General features: G+C 38.3%; 1 protein-coding gene across 3 annotated transcripts in view; it reads right to left on the reverse strand.

Annotated features, from left to right (window-relative positions):
* Positions 1-17,025, reverse strand: part of itga3b (integrin, alpha 3b) — a 56,924-nt gene extending 39,899 nt beyond the window's left edge. Inside the window, exons 1-2 of one of the 3 annotated variants that reach the window (XM_017483937.3) lie at positions 16,688-16,797; positions 9,527-9,655 (exon numbers count right to left, since the gene is read on the reverse strand). Coding sequence is in view for 2 of the 3 variants with exons in the window: in XM_017483935.3 (XP_017339424.1) it covers positions 16,688-16,863 (176 nt within the window). In the remaining variant the exon portion in view is untranslated. Of the gene's footprint in view, positions 1-9,526; positions 9,656-16,687 lie in introns of all 3 variants that reach the window. The other 2 variants (XM_017483935.3, XM_017483936.3) reach the window with 2 other exon arrangements.
* Between the last annotated feature and the right edge of the window lie 2,012 nt (positions 17,026-19,037).

Raw genomic sequence — 19,037 nt, forward strand, 5'->3', positions numbered from 1 at the left:
TGTTTTTTTCCCTTGGTTCGGTTCGTTTAGACATATACGAACACTGTAATCATGCTCTGATCCGCACCAAAACAATCGGTCCGAGACCACATGAGTGAGGCAAATTAACTCTGGAGCGGGTCACTTGTGTTGAGAAAGCAATCCGACCCAACGGACCAACGAACCAACCTGTATAGCAGTGCATAATGGGAACTGTGTTTGCTAACGGCTCGCAGTTTACCTTGGACCAAAAATTTCAGTTTGGTCTGACCAACATATTTTTGAACAACTTTCAAAAACATATAAAAACACAGAGGTTTACAAGGTGTTCAGCGAGCGTCTCAAAAACCACAGCTGACCAATGAGAGGATAGTTTACTCACATGTGACTTGCATAAACACATTTTGGTGCACTTTGTAATGTTGCCTTGTGAAAGTGAACTGAGCCAAGGAGAAAACGCAACATTGAAACAATTTAAGTCCCCGTTTCAGAACAAAGCACAGATCTACAGGTCAGAAAACACCCTTAATGTCTTTATTTTGGATTGGATTATGTGAGCTGTTACTATAACATATTAGAATGAGTGCATTAATATAAAACAATTGTTTATGTTACACCCAGAACTAATGTTATGCTAATAGTCATGTTGTTATAGAAAATTGATCCATATAGATTTTTGCCTATGTAATATTTCGTTACAGACAAAATTACATTAAATTTCCAGGCTGTTTCATGTATTCAGCACAGAGCATCAGTGCACTGGTTTTGATGTTGGAACAACACAGAAAACATTATTCAAATCAGAAATAAATAAATGGGCATTTTTCAAATGAGGCATCTGACTAAGACTTAAAATGCAAAGTCAAATGGATTTGACTTGCATTTGCATTTTAATTTTTTCAGTGATTTTTGTTCACAAAAATGTAACTGAATTTGAATTATGTCCTCAATTATGTGCACAAACCCACAAGCACACACACACACACACACACACACACACACACACGTATGTGCATCATTTGAATTTGAATAAAGTCTGGATTATGCTGCCATAGTTACCCTTACTACAGTGCTGCTAGAAAGTTTGTGAACCCTTTTCTGTATTTCTGCATAAATTTGACCTGAAATGAGATCAGATCTTCATCTAAGTCCTTAGACTAGATTAATGAGTACCCACTTAAACAAATAACACAAAAACGTTATAGTTTTTACATTCATTTATTCAGCACAATTATCCAACATTAAATATCTTTGTCGGAAAAAAGAATGTGAACCTCTAGGAGTACGAGATCATTTAAATGAGTAATTGAAGTTAGGTGTTTCAATCAAGGGAACTGCAATCAGGTGTGAGTTTAGCAGCCCCTCCCATGTTTTAAGAACATAAACTTGGGTCTTCACTATTCAAGTTTGGTCTTCACTACACGTTTATGGAAGTGTGCCATGCCTCGATCGAAGGAGATTCCTGAGGAACTCAGGAAAAAAAAGGCACTGTACCTTTACCTTTATCACACAGAGAACATTTATTAAAAGAGCAATAAACCTGAGATTGAATTGCAGCAGAGGTCGTCTCTGAATACATACATTTTTTGACTTGTGTAAATTGACCTATGAGTATGCACTGAAAAGATTATTGTCACAGACGTCCTACCTTCCTATTGTGTGACCTGGAAAAGGAACCAAAACGAATATTCTTTATTAAATGGTACCACTGTGATGTGTGTATAAAGGAGAGAAGCTCAGTATAGGGAAGAATGCTAGTGGTTTTGAAAGGACAGTTCTGCTTTCTGGTCCATACTGGCATGAGGCAGTTTATTCAGATGTGTCCCCACTTATTACAGCCACAACTACTAGGGCTGGGTCAGAACGATCAAATGAGTCATAAAGCTATTTTGCGAGAATCAATGAAGTTTATTGTGAAATGGTAAACACTCTCTCCACACTCTCTGAAATGCTTTTTAAAAACATCTCGTAATCAGTTCTGGAGTTTTTAAAAATTGTTTCAAATATATTAATTAAGGAAAAAAACACCATGGGTGCAGTGTGCTATTGTAGGAAAATCACCAGTGCTGAGATTATTCTCCAATAACAGTGTTTTATTCCTCTGATACCACGGCAATTTGCCAACGATTACAGTTTTTAACTTAATAATGAAGCACATTGCACTTTTTAACCGGTTATAGTTACATTTAATGTTAAGGAATGTCCACAAGACAGGTAGCTTGTGCTACCACTTACATTATAGCAGCTATAAACAGCTGATCCATCACCAAACTCTCTTTCTCTCTCTCTCTCACTCGAAGTTAATAAGACAAAAAAAACTGTCACCAGAACGAACAAATCCATCTTTAAGAATTTCCCATGGTGGAAAACCTTCCAACAGTTTTAAAATTAAATTCAATTTAATTTAAAATGTCTCTCTGTATGGATTGATCTTTTATATCTCAGTAAGCTTTTAATTTAAGAGAAAGGCACTGTTTTCCAAAAATAAATGTATCCATTCATCCATTTTCAGTACCGCTTATCCTACCATGGTTGTGGGGGAGCCTGGAGCCTATCCCAGGGAATTCAGGGCATGACGCAGGGGATACATTGGATGGGCTGCCAACCCATCGCAGGGCACAATCACACAAACATTTACACACTACGGACAATCTGGAAATTTCCCAGAGGAAACCCTGAAGCATGGGGAGAACATGCAAACACCCTGCACTTAGGGCAGAGGGCAAATCCCTAACTCCAGAGGTGCGAAGCAAACATATTAACCACTAAGCCACCATGCACCCCCCAAAAATACATAGATTTATTTAAAACTCCTATTATGTTGGGAAAAAAAGTTACATCCATTATGTTACGGGTCAAAATGATTCCACAGTTTAATACACACAAAAACAGCAAAGAACAGCTTAAAACGGTAAACTTTTATTATGGCTTGAAGAAATATTTACATATAAGTTCATGACCCTAAATGAGGAAAAACATAAAAAAAATAATTCAAGGAGAAAAAGAGCGATTAACCAGTATTTCAGACATCTCAAATGTGGAAATTGGTCAAATTGACCCATAACATAATAGGAGGGTTAAATATTTTAGATTGCAATAGAGAATAAGCATTAGTGACATTACACTACTACCGTAATCTATAGTACAGGTGCATCTGAAAAAATTAAAATATTGTGGAAAAGTTCATAAAGTCTTCTCTAATATTTTGAGATACTGGATTTCTGATGTCCATGACCTGTAAGCCGTAATAATCAAGATAAAAAAGGCTTGAAATATTTCACTTTATGCATAATGAATCTAGAATATATGAAAGTTCCACTTTTCGAATTAAATTATGGAAAAAATACATTTTTCAATGATATTCTAAATTTTGAGATGCACCTGTGTATATATATATATTATTTAACGTAACATCACAATCTTCATACACCATTTCAGTATGCAACAATTTTCTATTTGACTAATTGTCTATTTGTGTTGCATGAATATCAATACCTGTATATACAGTATGACATATGCTTGCTTTCCACAAGCAGATCCATTATTCACACAAGACTAAATAAAACCTGGCTATTTTCGACATCCATGTATGTGTGTGTCTGCACAATTGAACTTATCGTTGGCTTTTTCTCCAGACAAACTACCTTTCTGCGTGGCACCAGCAGCCATTAGTGAGAGAGCAGCAGAGAGAAACATGCATCATTCAATTAACAGCCATAAAAACAAAGAGCTACAGCAAGTGCACACTGTATTACAGGCAACAGCTAAAAGTATTCCTGACAGCATGACTGTTGTATCTACTGGTATGAACCCTTTCATCCATATTTCTGCTCTAAAAAGGACATCCCTAAGACAAATGCAAATAAATACGTCAAAAAAAACATCCCTAATATATTATTTCAGCAATGTGAACACATTTTAATTTATGAAGTAGAGTTCAGTTGTCAGTTATAAAATTATATAAAATCTAGCTTGTGTGAGGCAAACGTGCTAACCACTACCTTCACGAATGATCGCTGCGTTCATGTTTTGTTTTGAATTCCCATCATGCACTTTTGATTTTTGATCATGCATTTTTCGTTTTGATTCCAGTCCCGTCTCTGCCCCTGTCCTGTCATTTGTGTGTTTCCCAATTATGTCCAGGTGTTCCAGGTTTTTTACACACACACACACACACACACACACACATATATATATATATATATATATATATATATATATATATATATATGTGTGTGTGTGTGCATATATATATATATATATATATATATATATATATATATATATATATATATATATATATGAATGTATGTATAATACATTTTAACTGGGTTGTAAAAACAGGATTTTTTAAATTAGGAAAATGCCATTTAACCATTTTGAGGTGGTAATGTCAGCACAATTAAGGACAATTTTGGAGTATGGGTTTGAAAACACCCTTCTGCCAGCAGATTTCAAATGCCACACCTTAATTCTGTTGCTCCACCCACACCAGTGAAATGTTTATTTATCACCATGAAAAAACTTACGTGCAACCGAACTTAAAATACGCTTGCAATATTATACATGCACTTGCACAAGAAAGAGCCCACAGTCAGGTCCATAAATATTTAGACATCGACAAAGTTATTGTTATTTTAGCTATATACCACAGTATATTGGAGTTGAGTAAATAATTATATAATGAAATATTTAATATGGCCTCAAAGAGCAGATGTTCAGCTTTAATGTGAGTTACATTCAAATTGCATGAACAGTGTAGGAATTACAGCACTTTTTATGTGGTCCCCCTTTTTAAGAGCCCAAAAGTTGGACGATTGGCCGCTCAGCTGTTCCATGGCCAGGTGTGTGTTGTTCCCTCATTAATTCACGTACAAGTTAGCAGATAAAAGGTCAATTGTGGCATTTACATTTGGAATCTGATGCTGTTAACTCTCAATATGAAGTCCAAAGACCTGTCACTGTCAGTTTCCCGTTTTACATGTTATAGAACATAATTAGATTAACAGCCCGCGTCATTATGTCACCACGCCACGCCGTCCGACGTCCCTCCAGAATTTCACGTATCAGCATACAGTTCGTCTTCATTATGGTACCGTATACAAGTTTGGGTGCTTTTTTTTTTAAATGAACGCTTTAAGTGCAGTTAATTATTTGTCATGCTGTACGTGCTAATAGACAACTGCTTGAAGCCATGGGCTGCCTCTCAAACGCCTAATTACTATCTATATAGTAGCCGAGATACATGTATTTTTCCACACTACAGGCCTATAGTAGGAAAATATGCGGTTTGGGACGCAGCCGAACTCTCTTCTTCGCCGTAAAACGGTTGAGCACTGCCGTGTGTGATCGTGTCCTGTTGCAAAATGCGGTGAAAACTCTCACACGACGTTCATAATGTGATTAAGGTGTGTACATATCTGTAATACACGTCCATAATGCGACTAAAACAGGAGTACTCCACCTGTCTTAATTCGATTAGAGCTTAATTCGATTACGAACCTTAATTAGATTAAGGTAAGTAAAAATTTCTGTTTACAGGGTAGTTTCTTAATCAAGGTATGGTCTTAATCACATTAAGAGTGGATTATTGTTGTCCATGTAAACACAGCTACTGTTGAGCACAAAAAGACCATGGAAACAACTCCAATATATTTTAGTAGACAGGTGAAATAACAATAATAGTAAATAATAACATTACTAAACAATAACATTAATAAAAATTTGTACTGCCTTATTTTAAATACTCCAGACATTGTATTTGTGAATATGTTCTAAAAATCAGTGCTTACTGTTCAAATTCAATGTGTGTTGCTGTTTTCCACCAAATCATTTAAATATCAGCCCCTGGTAGATGATATTAAACATGCTGGTTACCTCATTTTAGTGTTTTAGTGTGATTGTTACACATCCATAAACTTGTGCTTTGTCCATTTGACACACACACACACACACACACACACACACACACACACACACACACACACACAAAGGTAAATATACTTGGCAACTGTGTTGCTGCTTGGTGAAGGCGTTGTCTTGCGTACCCTTGAAAATAACCGGGCTATTTAGGTAGGCCATATTTTAATTTTACTGAAGTACATTTTACATTTTCATCTGGGAATTTTTCAAAAAGCTAAAAAAACCCTGATTTGTCATACTTACAAAAACATGTTCTTGAATAAGAATTATTTAAGCATAAATTTGTAATTGTTTTGATAAATGAAACAGTCTTTGGACTGGGGGAGGAAACCAGAGTATCTGGAAGAAACCCCTGCAGCATGGGGAGAACATGCAAACTCCGCACCCACAGGGCCATGGCAGGAATACGAAATCCCAACCCTGGAGGTGCAAGGCAAACGTGCTAACCACTAAGCCAATAGCCCACCAGCGTTTGCCATCTTGAATTTGGTACTCATTCTCTATGTACCTAAAGGAAGTCTGACAAACAGATCTTTGGCGCTAATCCCCTAATCTTTACAAGAGTGTGAAATCAGGGATTCGTGTTGAGAAAGGCCAGACATGGCTCCCCTACTCGTCCCCCTGTGAGTTATGAATGACTGAATTTACTGCCAGCTCTATGTTTATCTAACTAATCCACCAGTATCCCATTGGTAACATATCTCCTACAGGTGGGACATTATTTCCGGATAGGGATTATCTGCATAAAAATAAGCATGTAAATGTCTCCAAGACATATTTGCAGCAGTGAGGCACCAGGGGCGTGTTCAAATGCTGGCTGTGAATGGAAGGAGGAATTGAATGAGCAGGTAACGAGCTAATGTTTACACTGGTTAATGAGAAGCTTATTTCGAGAAATAGAGATTGCGCTTCCACAAGCAAGGACACAATTCAGACAACTTTGAACAACCTGATGCTGTGTGTGTGTTTGTCAAGGAGTTTAGTTTTAGTTTAATATTTTGTGTTGTCTGTTTCTGAGTCTCTTGAGCCCTCATTCTCTACCTACCCACCTGTGACATAAACACAGGTTTAAATCTACTCAAACCACCTCAGGAGGTCTGAGATGCCTTTAGTCATGTTATACAAGTGTAAATGCATCTGTCTCTACAAGCAACATTTGGCAACCAAATCCTCTCCTATAATGTCATTCATGTGCTCCAATATGCAAATGTCTTACATAAATACAACTACAAAAAAAGGAATGACAAAGAAGGTTGTGAGCTGATTTGCTTATTAACACACAATACAGATCTCAGTCCAGACCAGAGATGCATTTGACTACAAATACATGTGGTTCAAATCTTATCAGGATACAATAGAGTTACAAGTGCAGGTGTAAACAGGGTATTTAAAAACTGCCTGATTAACTGAGACCATGGCCTCACGCAATTTGGCAGAAACAACGGCTTTACAAATTCCTGATAGAAGCCATGGTTGTTCAGCCTGTCAGTGGAGAGCAAAATAATTCATTCTAAAAGTTATGCCAGAGAAAAATAGAAAGAAGTTCATTGTCATGTCAGAGCAAACCAGCAACTTCATTTCCCAGAATGCACCACGAACTACAAACATGGCCGACAACTACAACTCCTGATGGAACACACAGACAAGTCATCTTCTCCTGAGGATTAATCACACACACCTGTTCTCAATCTCATCATACTACTTAAGAAACTCTCACACACAGCCACTGTGAAGAATTACGCTCAGTTGGTCTTTTTGCTGTTGTGTACCAAGCCTTAATCTAGTGTTTGTTAGCCTGGTTTTTGACTTTGTTTACTCCTTTGACCTTAATTCCTGCCTTACCTGCTCTAGCCTGTTTGCCTGATCACCTGACCACTGCCTGGCTTTGTTTATGTCTTTTGCCTTGCCCTCTGGATATTATAATAGTCAGTAAAGCTCTTAACTGCAATAGCATCTGTCCTAACCTCCATTCAAAAAGCACATCAAAACATTATCATAAAACTGTGGCTGCCCACTGCAAATACAAAAGTACATTAATATAACAAAGTGACAAACCATTCGAATATTTAATACCTTCTAATCAGTTTTCTGCCATATGATCCTGGTGCTTAGTGACCCTATTTTGTGCTCGGCCATGTTGACAAAACATTGTTTATGGGGAAAGGACACTCCTGGGTCATCTCATTCATATCCTTCAGTACATGCTGAAAGACAGCTCATCTGTCTCATGCTGGCTTTGCCAATGAAAAATGAGATAGGGAGAACACCAGACATATCCTACATGGCGGGTCCCAAGACGGTCATATCTCGTCATGCTTGGGGCTCTTTTATCTGCTGGTATAATCTGCCAAGGATGAGCAGGAAAGTGTCGTTCCCTGCTGACTGGAGAGAGGACTTAGTAATATTCCCAGAAGGCATCTCTTCATGGTTGATCCGTAAAACATCATTCAAACCCCAACTGTGAATTTAATTATGTTACCAGACATTGTCTTTCATCCTACAATTTTTCAACATTAGATGTAGCATGATGTCCCATACACCCTACATAACACTTTTTTAGCAAAATGTCCTCCAAAATTTTTCATATTTAGTTTGTATTACATATATTTTCTCAGAAGCCTTTAAGAATGGACTGGAAGTGTTGCGGACCAACCGAGAAGTGGACCTCCACGAACATCCACTGACGTAGGCACATCTGACATGGTGCTGGCAAAAACAGTCCCCTACTGTATGGAGACTTTTGGGGCACCCTGTATAATCAAAGCAATCATTTACAGCAAGGTTTTAAAAATGAACTAAAAAGTGACATGAAAAGTGAGTGAAAATCTACAGTTCAATGAACGGACACAAATATTTTCAAAGATGTATTTTTATCATGGAAAAAAACCTCATGGCATCCATGCTTTCACAGCATATCAAATACAGGAGTTTAATGCTGCATTCAAAAAGACTTTCCATCTCTTTTTATCATTTCACATTCAAGGATGTACAATCCAGCACTAAAAAATCTATAATGGTTGCTCATGACAAGCCTCAGTTCGGCACCCTGTCATCCATTTAGCCTGAAATCAATCTCTGTCTGCGTACATGCCTATACCAAATCAGCAATGTATATCAGTGTGTTTTCTGACAGAAGCCAAAAATTCTTGGTTAATGTACTGTAGCCTAATAGGTACTCTGTCGAGCCATTTGATCAGATCTTGAAAGACACATCGAATTTTAGCATAATCTAGCATTTGGTGAGGTGATCTGATGACGGGAAAAGTAATGAATAGAAACAGATAAGATAGATCTCATTAATGCTGGGTTTATAAAGCATTCATTTCAGCCTGATTTTGCTGTCAAAGAAAAATCACACAGTATAAATGTATTTATTTTTTTTTAAATTGTGAGATGTAAGAATGGCAGTCTTAGAACAGTGTGACGTGGTCACTGGTGGCTGATTTAGTCTATGTTCTGGAAGTGTCAAATAAAATTTGAATAAAATCTCTGCTATGACACTTGTCTACAAGCCGGCAGTATGAGGAAGGCACAGGATGACAACGAAACAGCTACAAGTATTGTAGTGGCAATGGCAAAACATAAACAAATACATGCTAATTCATAAATTTGATCTTAATCTCACTTTCAAGAATGTTTCGGTCTATTTGTCCCAGTTTTCTGCGTGAGCCTGGCTGGTGCTGATTGATGACGTAAATAGAAGATAATTTTTGTTGATCACAGGTCCACCGTTAGAGGATCTTCATCATATATTCTGAAATGGCGAACACAGTATTACACAGTCTGTTATAGAATTTGTCCAAGATTTTATTGGAATAATCTCATACAGTGTAACAAGTAATTATCCTAAAAGATAAAGCCTAGAAGCGGATTTATTTATATACATTATTTCAATGGAAGAAGGATTGTCAAATTATAAAAAAAAGAAAAGTTCACTTAAAAAAATAAAAGGTTTTGCTTCACCAGAATGGCTACAAAATTATCTCCAGCTGAATGATTTCCATATCAACCACACATGATCTATATGTGCGTCCTTGCTTACATACTAAAATTGCTAAAGTAACCTTGTAGTAATATCACTTCATAGGAATATAATTAGTTGGCTGTTGTGTGCAAGCTGTTAAAAATGTACTGCAATGTCCTGCTGTTTTTTTGGGGGGTTTTTTGGCTTTAAAAAAAAAAAAATCATTTTATACTCAACACAGCATGGTCGCTTCGAGTGATAAGATTGTAAAGATCGGAAAGGTTGGAAAGATTGAGCAGCTAGTGATTCACGATGACCAGATAAAAGCATCACTCTGAATTACTTATTCATTAGACCAGCGTGAATGAATAGCCCAGTTTGTTCTGTAAAGACCAAAAGTGCTGACTGAAAGTGAGACACCATTCCTCTTATGGCACACAAACAAATCTGAGAGACTTCATGATCATTTTTATAGTAAGAAATAAATGTTACATTCATATATTAATGATGTCATGAGGTCATTCGAAATTGTTTTGAAAAATTGTAATTAGTGGTTAGGTATGAGGTGTAGAACTGTATAAATTCAATGGCAGCCAGTTCATATCACAATTTTTGATGCATCATCGGATGATTCTGTAAATCTACATCAAGGACAATAGATGTGAACTAGCCCAGTAACTCTAGCTAGCTAGCTAACATACAGTCTAGGGAACCTAACTATGACACCTGGTCGATTCTGACTTGTGTATGTTCAGTACCTGAACCATGTTCTATATTCAGTTTTATTCTCTAATCTATGAGTTTTGTTCTACAGCCTGGAAGATTATTATGCAGAATCTCTATAATGTTAGCATGCTAGATAAATAAATATGAGTTACACACCAAGTGTTATCAAGTTCTCCAGACACTGTTGGCTGATATATCTGACTGTTATAACTGGGTAACGATACAAATTCCACAATGAGGATAAATGGGCTGGCTATAATTCACTAGCTTCCCACCAAATTAGAGAAATGATAAATGCCTTACCTATTTAGCATGAAGAATGCTAAAACCCCATCATTCTGAATATGTTTTAACTTCATCAATCACTCTGTGAATATCAGTATCACTCTAGTTGGTTTATATTCTTGAGAACTTCCTCGCTCTTATCTGGTTGGCTCTCAACTCCTGCCAGTCACAGTGTAGTCAGACTTCTTTCATGCCCAAAGTAATCTGTATTTGAGCTGCTGTATGACACATGCATACAGACTTCCCATCAAAATCCGACCCAACATCCTTGTCATCACTGACTGTGAATTATCATTACAAGTTTGTCAGTGTGACTAGTTTTTTATATCATATGATATTTTTAAAAATATCATTCATATTGTTTATATTTTCTTAGTAACAAAAAAAAGTAATGTTATCATTATTTCAGATTATCATGATGTACCATCACACCTCTATTAGTTATCATATGCTGCCTGTGAAGGTTTAAGTTTGCAAGTTAAACAAGCAATATCATGAAAGGAAAACTGTAAAGGGTACCATCATGTAACACAGCAGCTGCTTCACAAAGCCTTCACATGAATCACACACTGTAACTACAGCATGAAACCTGAGCTTGTTGGGGAGTCGCCAAGTCAGTGAGATTCAAACTATCAGTAACTGCAAAGACATTATTCATTCTTCCATTTTAGAACTACAGTATCTTCCACAATCATTTATTCTAGAAATATAGCAGCACTGAATTAATCAAAGAGGATCTTACAAATATTGCCTTAAAAGTAATTTATTTTTCAGATCGTACATTGTAGAACGACAGAATAAGAGTGGGAGGTCGGAAAAAAATCTGGGAGCTGAGAAGTTAAAAACAGAACGAGGAGATAATTAATATATATAAAGCAGGGTAATGTTTTCCTTGTGGGAGTTCGAAGGAGAGGAATGCAAACTCTCTAATGGGTCTAAAGTCTAATTAAAGACTGATTAAGCATTTTAGCTGCCAAAAAAGTACTTTCTTGCATTGCAAGGTTTTACATCAGACCCTCCGTGTCAGATATGTTGCGACCTAACCATTCTTTAAGCTTGAATGTGATAATTTCAGCAAGAAAGAATAATGCACAGGACTGCAGAAGGGAAAGAAAGAAAAAAAGAGATAAGTGAGGTTGTTACTGAGATGTTCCTGCTTGCACTTTTCATATGTATTCTCTTTTGTTCAATTCTATCTTTTGTTCAACTCTGATCTCAGTGCTTGAAAGTGAATTTACTCTAATATAATACATTATTGTACTTGATATAGTTATGCCAATAAATATGGTAAACTGATTTGAGCTGAGTAATAGAGACAGTGAGATACAGACCGAGAAAGGGAACTGTATCAAATAAAAATGCTGAGTAACTCAGCTCACAGCCTTGAGCCACGAGAGCACAGCATGCAAACAGCTTAGCAACGCCATTCACCCGTTTAATTAAATGTTCCGTGTGGAGAAATCAGATCTATAGATCTTCTCCAAATCACTAGCAAATTGCTACAGTTAATAAAGTCGCTTTTCAAAGCAAGGATGACTGTGCAGGACCGAGGCTGGTGTGTGTGTGTGTGTGTGTGTGTGTGTGGAGAACTAATAGGCTACTAATCCTTCAGAGTTCAGGATGTTGGTGGGGTAGCAGGTTCCCAAGCTCAAGCTTACTCTCCCCATGCCCGTCTCAACCTGCAGTCTGACAAGAATGAAAAATTCCTCACATTCCTCAGGGTTGGGGGACCTAAACAGCCAATGAGGGGCTGGAGAGCAGCTTTACACAAGTGGAGAATATACAAAGAACCTGCAGACCCTCCACCCTGAGCCACAATTGATGGATAAGGTCTGGAAAGGTGGGAATGAAGGGGGAATTGGTGAGTATTTTAAGAGAAAGTGAATCGCTAGTTGTGTGCATGTGTGTGTTTGTATATATGTGTATATATATATATATATATATATATATATATATATATATATATATATATATATATATATATATATATATATATATATGCACACACCCCAAGCTTCCTATCACATTTTATGAAATCATCTTTTGAGACAATTACTGAGACAATTATCTTTTATACACTATAATATACACATGATTGCATATTTTGTACATTTGCTGCATGCATGCCGGGACTAGATTCCAGCCAACCCCTTGTACTTCTAAAATTACCGGGCTCCTACAGCTTAGTATGCTGTATGAGTAAATGTGAGTCCTCAGCTCTGAGGTATCGCACTAGATACACTGGGGTATTTTCTAAACCTTCGACCTCTGGCAAATCCCACAGTTAACACTTACACATGCCAACTTGAGGCAGCACATTCCAGTGTCGCAGGATAAGCCACAGGAAGAACAGTGTCTGGGAAGTGTCCTAGACTGACGAAGAGGGCCTGAGATGTAGCAAGATAAATTATGTCGTGCTTCCTCCCTGCAGGAAGCTTGACGCTCCCCTACATTAGGGATGTCACGAGAACCGATACTTCAGTACCAACATTCTTAAAAGGTGATGGTAGTTGTTTTTCTGCAGTAGCATTAGTACCGATTGTAATAAAAGGTACCGAGGTTGCAATTCTTCCGGAACTGAAGGGGGCAGCAAATACATGCAACTGTTTTAGTCAGTCCACAAGTGGTGAAGAAGAAGAACACCTTCAAGCACACAGAAAAACTACAGAAAATTAGCTTAGCTTAACAAGTTTAGCGCCGCCCCGACTCGTTAAGAGGCAGAGCAAGGATAGCTTGTTGAGAGGAAAGGTAGCTGAATGCTATCGTTCATTTCAAACAAAGCGAGGAATTTGGTGTAGCACCTGAAAGACGGTCCTATATTTTGTTTGTTTGAGACAGCTGGCATTGTTGCTGTGAAACCAACTATCGTTATGTTCCATGTAATGTTTGCATTTGTTAATGACGCTAACACATTGCAACGTTATAAACTACCTCCTAACGAGCCACCATGCATCACCATTCAGCCCGTGTCCTGTCAGCTAAATGTAGCCTAATGTCACTAATCATTATTGAACTGTTAAGGGTTTTAATCAATCTTTTTGGCCTTCCACCATATCAGTGAATTTAAACTAACGCTTGCATTCAGAGTATAAGGGGTGTGTGCGCGCGCACGCTCGCGTTTAGGAGTGTTTGTTATTTTTAACACTTGTTATTAGTCATTGTCAGACAGTGTTTGATAACTAAACTATCCCCCTCTCTCTCCCTCTCTTTTTCCAGTATCAGCCAGAAGAGGATGTCCTCCAGGAGTTTTAATTTTATTTAAAAATTATATTTTATTTTTTTTAAACCACACCGTGGTATCGACTTTGGCATCGAGTATCATGACTACTATATTTTTAGTATCATGACATCCCTATCCTACATCAGCAATCAGAACTAGCTTGTATGCTTTTCAATGAAATCCATGATGGAATAGCTGTCATTTATATGATAAAGTCAACAGACCCAAATTCTTACGATTGTAAACCTCCTCCAGTATACAGGAAATACTTTATGACCTTTTCTGAACACAGGAGGTTGACTACATTATCTGTTTATCAGCTGACAAACATCCAGTGCATATAGTGAATTTATTGGTGTGTAAAGCACCTTGAGGCCCTGGTTCATGGGCAGACTATTAAAATAACGTAGCCAGCTGCCATTTCGTCCAGGCAAATGCTCCTATTAAACTAAGTGTTTTTTTTTTTTGGTGGCGGTTCTTGTTTGTGCTCTCAATGGCCCCAAATGCCCAGAAGAGATGGACCATCACTGTGGTCATGTGACTCCCTCTCGTATTACAAAGCTTGGCTAACATCACGTAAGCAGCAGAACATGGATGAAGCATTGATCCAGTTGTTCACTTTGAACCACCGTGGTTCATTCGGATTTAGCCGATTAAGTCTTACGTAGCATACAAAAAGTTAAAATTGCTAGGAGACCAAAATATATCACTTCAAATGCTACTGTTCTTTGAGGTTCCCTGAAATGCTCTATGATGATGGCTTTGTCTCAATCGAACAGGAAATCCCAAATAAGGATAGAGTTCAGAAAGATGAGGACGGTTGGGGGAAACTCCCAACTGTACCACAACACAAGGAGGATTATGGCTCTGAATAAACTTCAACGGATTCTGTCTAGCCTTCACCACTTGTTTGCAGGCTTTGTGTACAATGTGGAAATAAACAAATATACACATACACACATGATTAGCTGTCTGAAGAATTAATCAGTTTGAAGAAATAACTGGATAACTCTTAAAAATAAAAAATAAAAAAGTGCCAGTGAAAACCTTTTTGTTGGGGGAACTTTAACCATTCTGGTTTACTGATAGGAAGGTCGGGGGTTCAAGCCCCAGCACTGCCAAGATGACACTGTTGGGCCCTTGAGCAAGGCCCTTAACCCTCTCTCCTCCACGGGCGCCGTATCATGGCTGACCCTGCGCTCTGACCCCAGCTTCCTGACATGCTGGGGTATGCGAAGAACAGAATTTCACTGTGCATATGTATATGTGATAAATAAAGACTGATCAAGAACTACTTAAGGCAATGATTATATAGTCAGATGGGCACGATTATGTTGGAGTAACAGTATTCAGGAAGGTAGCTCTCAAGGAACAGGGCTGGTGACAACTGGTCTATAGCATCAATATAGAGCCATATTTACTTGGTGCTCATCTGATGGGTTTCCTAGGGATGTGTAGATGCATTTCATACAATTGCTTCAGAATTAAATTCCAGGACTTTCAAATATTCTTCCAGCATTTATTTTCCAGGAACTTGGTTATAAGTAGCTCCAGGGTCACCAGTTTGATCCTAAGCTTTGCTTATTGTTTGTGTAAATGTGTGTGGACAGGCGTCTCATCCAGAGTGCATTCCCGCCTCACACCCAGTGGGTCCAGGATCGGCTCTGGATTCATCAAGACCCTGGCCATGATAAACCAATTACTGAACGAATCAATTAATGATTAATTAAATAATTATATATATATATATATATATATATATATATATATATATATATATATATATATGTTTATGTTTTTAAGATCGGCACCCTGTCCAGGGTGTACCCCGCCTTGTGCCCGATGTGCCCTGGGATAGGCTCCAGGTTCCCCCGTGACCCCGAAGGAACGATAAGCGCTATAGAAGATGGATGGATGGATGGATGGAAAAGCTTTTAAGCACTTCTCAATAGAAAATGTTGTTTTCCAGGTTTTTCACTATTTCCAACAGCTAAATCCATCCAGGCAATCCTTGATCAGACCCGTTTTTAAAGTCCAAGTCATACATCTATCTGACATGATGACCTCTTCTTCCTTCTTTCAGGAAACAGTTACATCTTCTGTGTTGTCTTTGGTGTTACATGGACTCAAAACCTCAGCATGGGTGCAAGCAGACCCACGCTTCACTCCTTCTTCACTTCAAAACTTTCTAAATGAATGAAGTGACCGAGTTTTTGAAGCTTTTCAGCTCCATTAAATTAGAAAGTGTACATCACCTCATATAAGTTGGCACTTCACAGAATGAGAGACACTTGTCACTAAAATCCTATAATACTGTAGTTTCTGTAATAAACAGCACACATTATAGTCGGTTAATATGTTAAATATGTGTAAATGGAAACCGATTTTTGTATTGTCCTGTCCAGCAGGTGCTTGAGCAAGTTTAAGCTTGCCATGTCTATTCCTACATACTTAATACTACATTGCAGAACCCGTTCACATCATTACTGACTCCTGGTTCTTTCCCACACACCTTTAAACTAGCGCACTGCCAGCCTTCTTCCTGCAGGACCTGTTAGTAGTCTGAAGGAAAGGTAGGGAAAAACACTCACAGGTACTTCCTGGGCTTCACCGTCACACTGTGCTGCGCTACGGAGAACCCGAAAAAACTGCCTTTGGTTTTTCCTTCCTTTATAACCGGGAAACGGACATCCACATTAAATCCAGAACACGTTTGCGCGGTGTATATCATGCAGAAGCAGAAGTGCAGAAGAGACCTGGGAGCCATGTTTTAGTCTCCTTCTGTCCCTCAGTCTCACTCCGAACAAGACCAGAGTTTCACTCACACTCCATAGGAACAGTGCGCTCTCAAGCTCAGTCGCACACGCGCGCGCGCGCACACACACACACACACATGCGCGCACGCACACACACTCGCTACTCTCAAGGTGTTTGCTCTCAGTCGCTTTCTCCACCCCTTTGTCCCTTCAGACACAGAGAAATTGCTGCCCTTAGGCACAGTGTGTGTGTGTGTGTGTGTGTGTGTGTGTGTGTGTATACGTGTGTGCATGTGTGTGCATAGCTACACATAGAGTACGTTATGTGATCTATCTATCTATCTATCTATCTATCTATCTATCTATCTATCTATCTATCTAGTAAAAATTAAGTGCTGCACAAAAAGTTTGCAGAGAGCAGGACAGGTCTTTCATCAGCTGTGCAAGCACTTCTGAAGGTGTATAGGAGGTCTATCTATCTATCTATCTATCTACACTATATGGCCAAAAGTGTGTGGACACCTGATCATCAAACCCATTTTTGCTTGTTGAACATCCCATTCCAGATTTAGTCCCCCATAGTCTTTCCACTACATTTTGGAGCATAGTTGTGGGGATTTGTGCTCATTCAGGTACAAGAGCATTAGGTTGGTCAGGCACTGATGTCAGGCGAGGAGGCCTAATGCACAGTCACTATTCCAGGTTCGTCTCAAAGGTGTTCAGTGGTCAACTTTGTGGCAAGTTTGAGGAAGAACCACATATGAGTGTGATGGTCAGGTATATTGTGTGTAGTAGGTCAGGTTTTCCTGCATGGCAATGATCTGGATGTTTCTGCTTTATTCATAACACGTGGGATGTTGTTAGATGTTGTATTTTTTGTCAAAGAATAGTTTTAGTATTTAATTGATTTTTTTCAGTAAATTGGCATGGCTTTCTTTTGTTTTGTTTAAATTGTTGATATCTTTTTTTTCTCTTTTCGCACACAGTCAAGGTATCTATAGCTAGATAATTCCTAAATAATTTTTTTAATAGTTTATCTCTTCATCACTCTCTCTTCATCTCTTTGTCCCTTAGTTCATTGTCTTGCGCTCTTTGTTACTGTTTATATCTCTGTCTCTTTGTCTCTATCAATCCATCCCACAACAACGCCTGTTGCCACGTGCTTTAACATCTTGACTGGTTCTGTAGTTTTCCCCAATTCTGCTCTGTTACTTTTTAAGAGGAATGTAAATAAAACAGCAGTCCATCACGACACATTGAGCACACATGCATGATGAGGACAATTCCAAAAACTCTGAGAAGATTTTCAGTGATTCAACTTAAAATGGATTCCAGGCTGTGTGTAGAATTAGCTCTGACGTGACTAAACAGCAGGCCTGTTTACAATAAACGTTTGTTTGTGAGAACTCTGGCTTCTGAGTCTCCTGGGCAGGCTGATTGGAGGAGCGCTGCCCTCGCATGGGAGTCCCGATAAGAGTTCCTCCTTACAGTGAGGCCACGAAGGTCTGACCTTGGATCAGTCTGTCATGTTTTTACAGTGGTAATCTGCTTAGAGAAGGAAAGAGAGGGGAGGAGGAAAGTACTGCCATGAATCAATTTCCTCACGATCTCACATAATGCTGTTCCTGGACTGGAGTTATTCGCCTGTGTGTATTTGTGTGTGATTGAGCTGAGGAGTGTGTGTGATTTTGTTCTGTCAGCGAAACCCTTAAAATTCCTACAAAAGAACACACCCCCATCAACACACCCCCAGCCACCATTTCACATAATGACTAATAAAGGCGAATAATGAAAGAATAATAATAATAATTTAAAAAAAGTTGACCCATAACATTGAATAATAGCTGTCATTGTGTAAACAAGAAACAAATCGTTGTACAAACTCTAGCATCATATCCATCATATGTGCAGTCTCTCTGTCTCTTAACCATTTGCATGCTCTTACTGGAACATGACCATATCTGCTCAGCTCATGATGACTGAAAAGAGCAAATGTGGCATTCTGTTTCTTTTTGCTGATCATGAAGAACCCAAACTCCCAGACATGATATGTCTTGCATCAGGAGAGTGTTGTCTTTTTGAAATGAGATGTTTGCCTCAAGGTGTTTATGAAGTGATGCTTTGTAGATTTCAGATTACAAATGTACATTCCACAGCACATGTTTCTCTGCAGCAAGAATTTTAT

The sequence above is a fragment of the Ictalurus punctatus genome, chromosome 13 (assembly GCF_001660625.3).
Source record: "Ictalurus punctatus breed USDA103 chromosome 13, Coco_2.0, whole genome shotgun sequence".
Taxonomy (NCBI): Eukaryota; Metazoa; Chordata; class Actinopteri; order Siluriformes; family Ictaluridae; genus Ictalurus; species Ictalurus punctatus.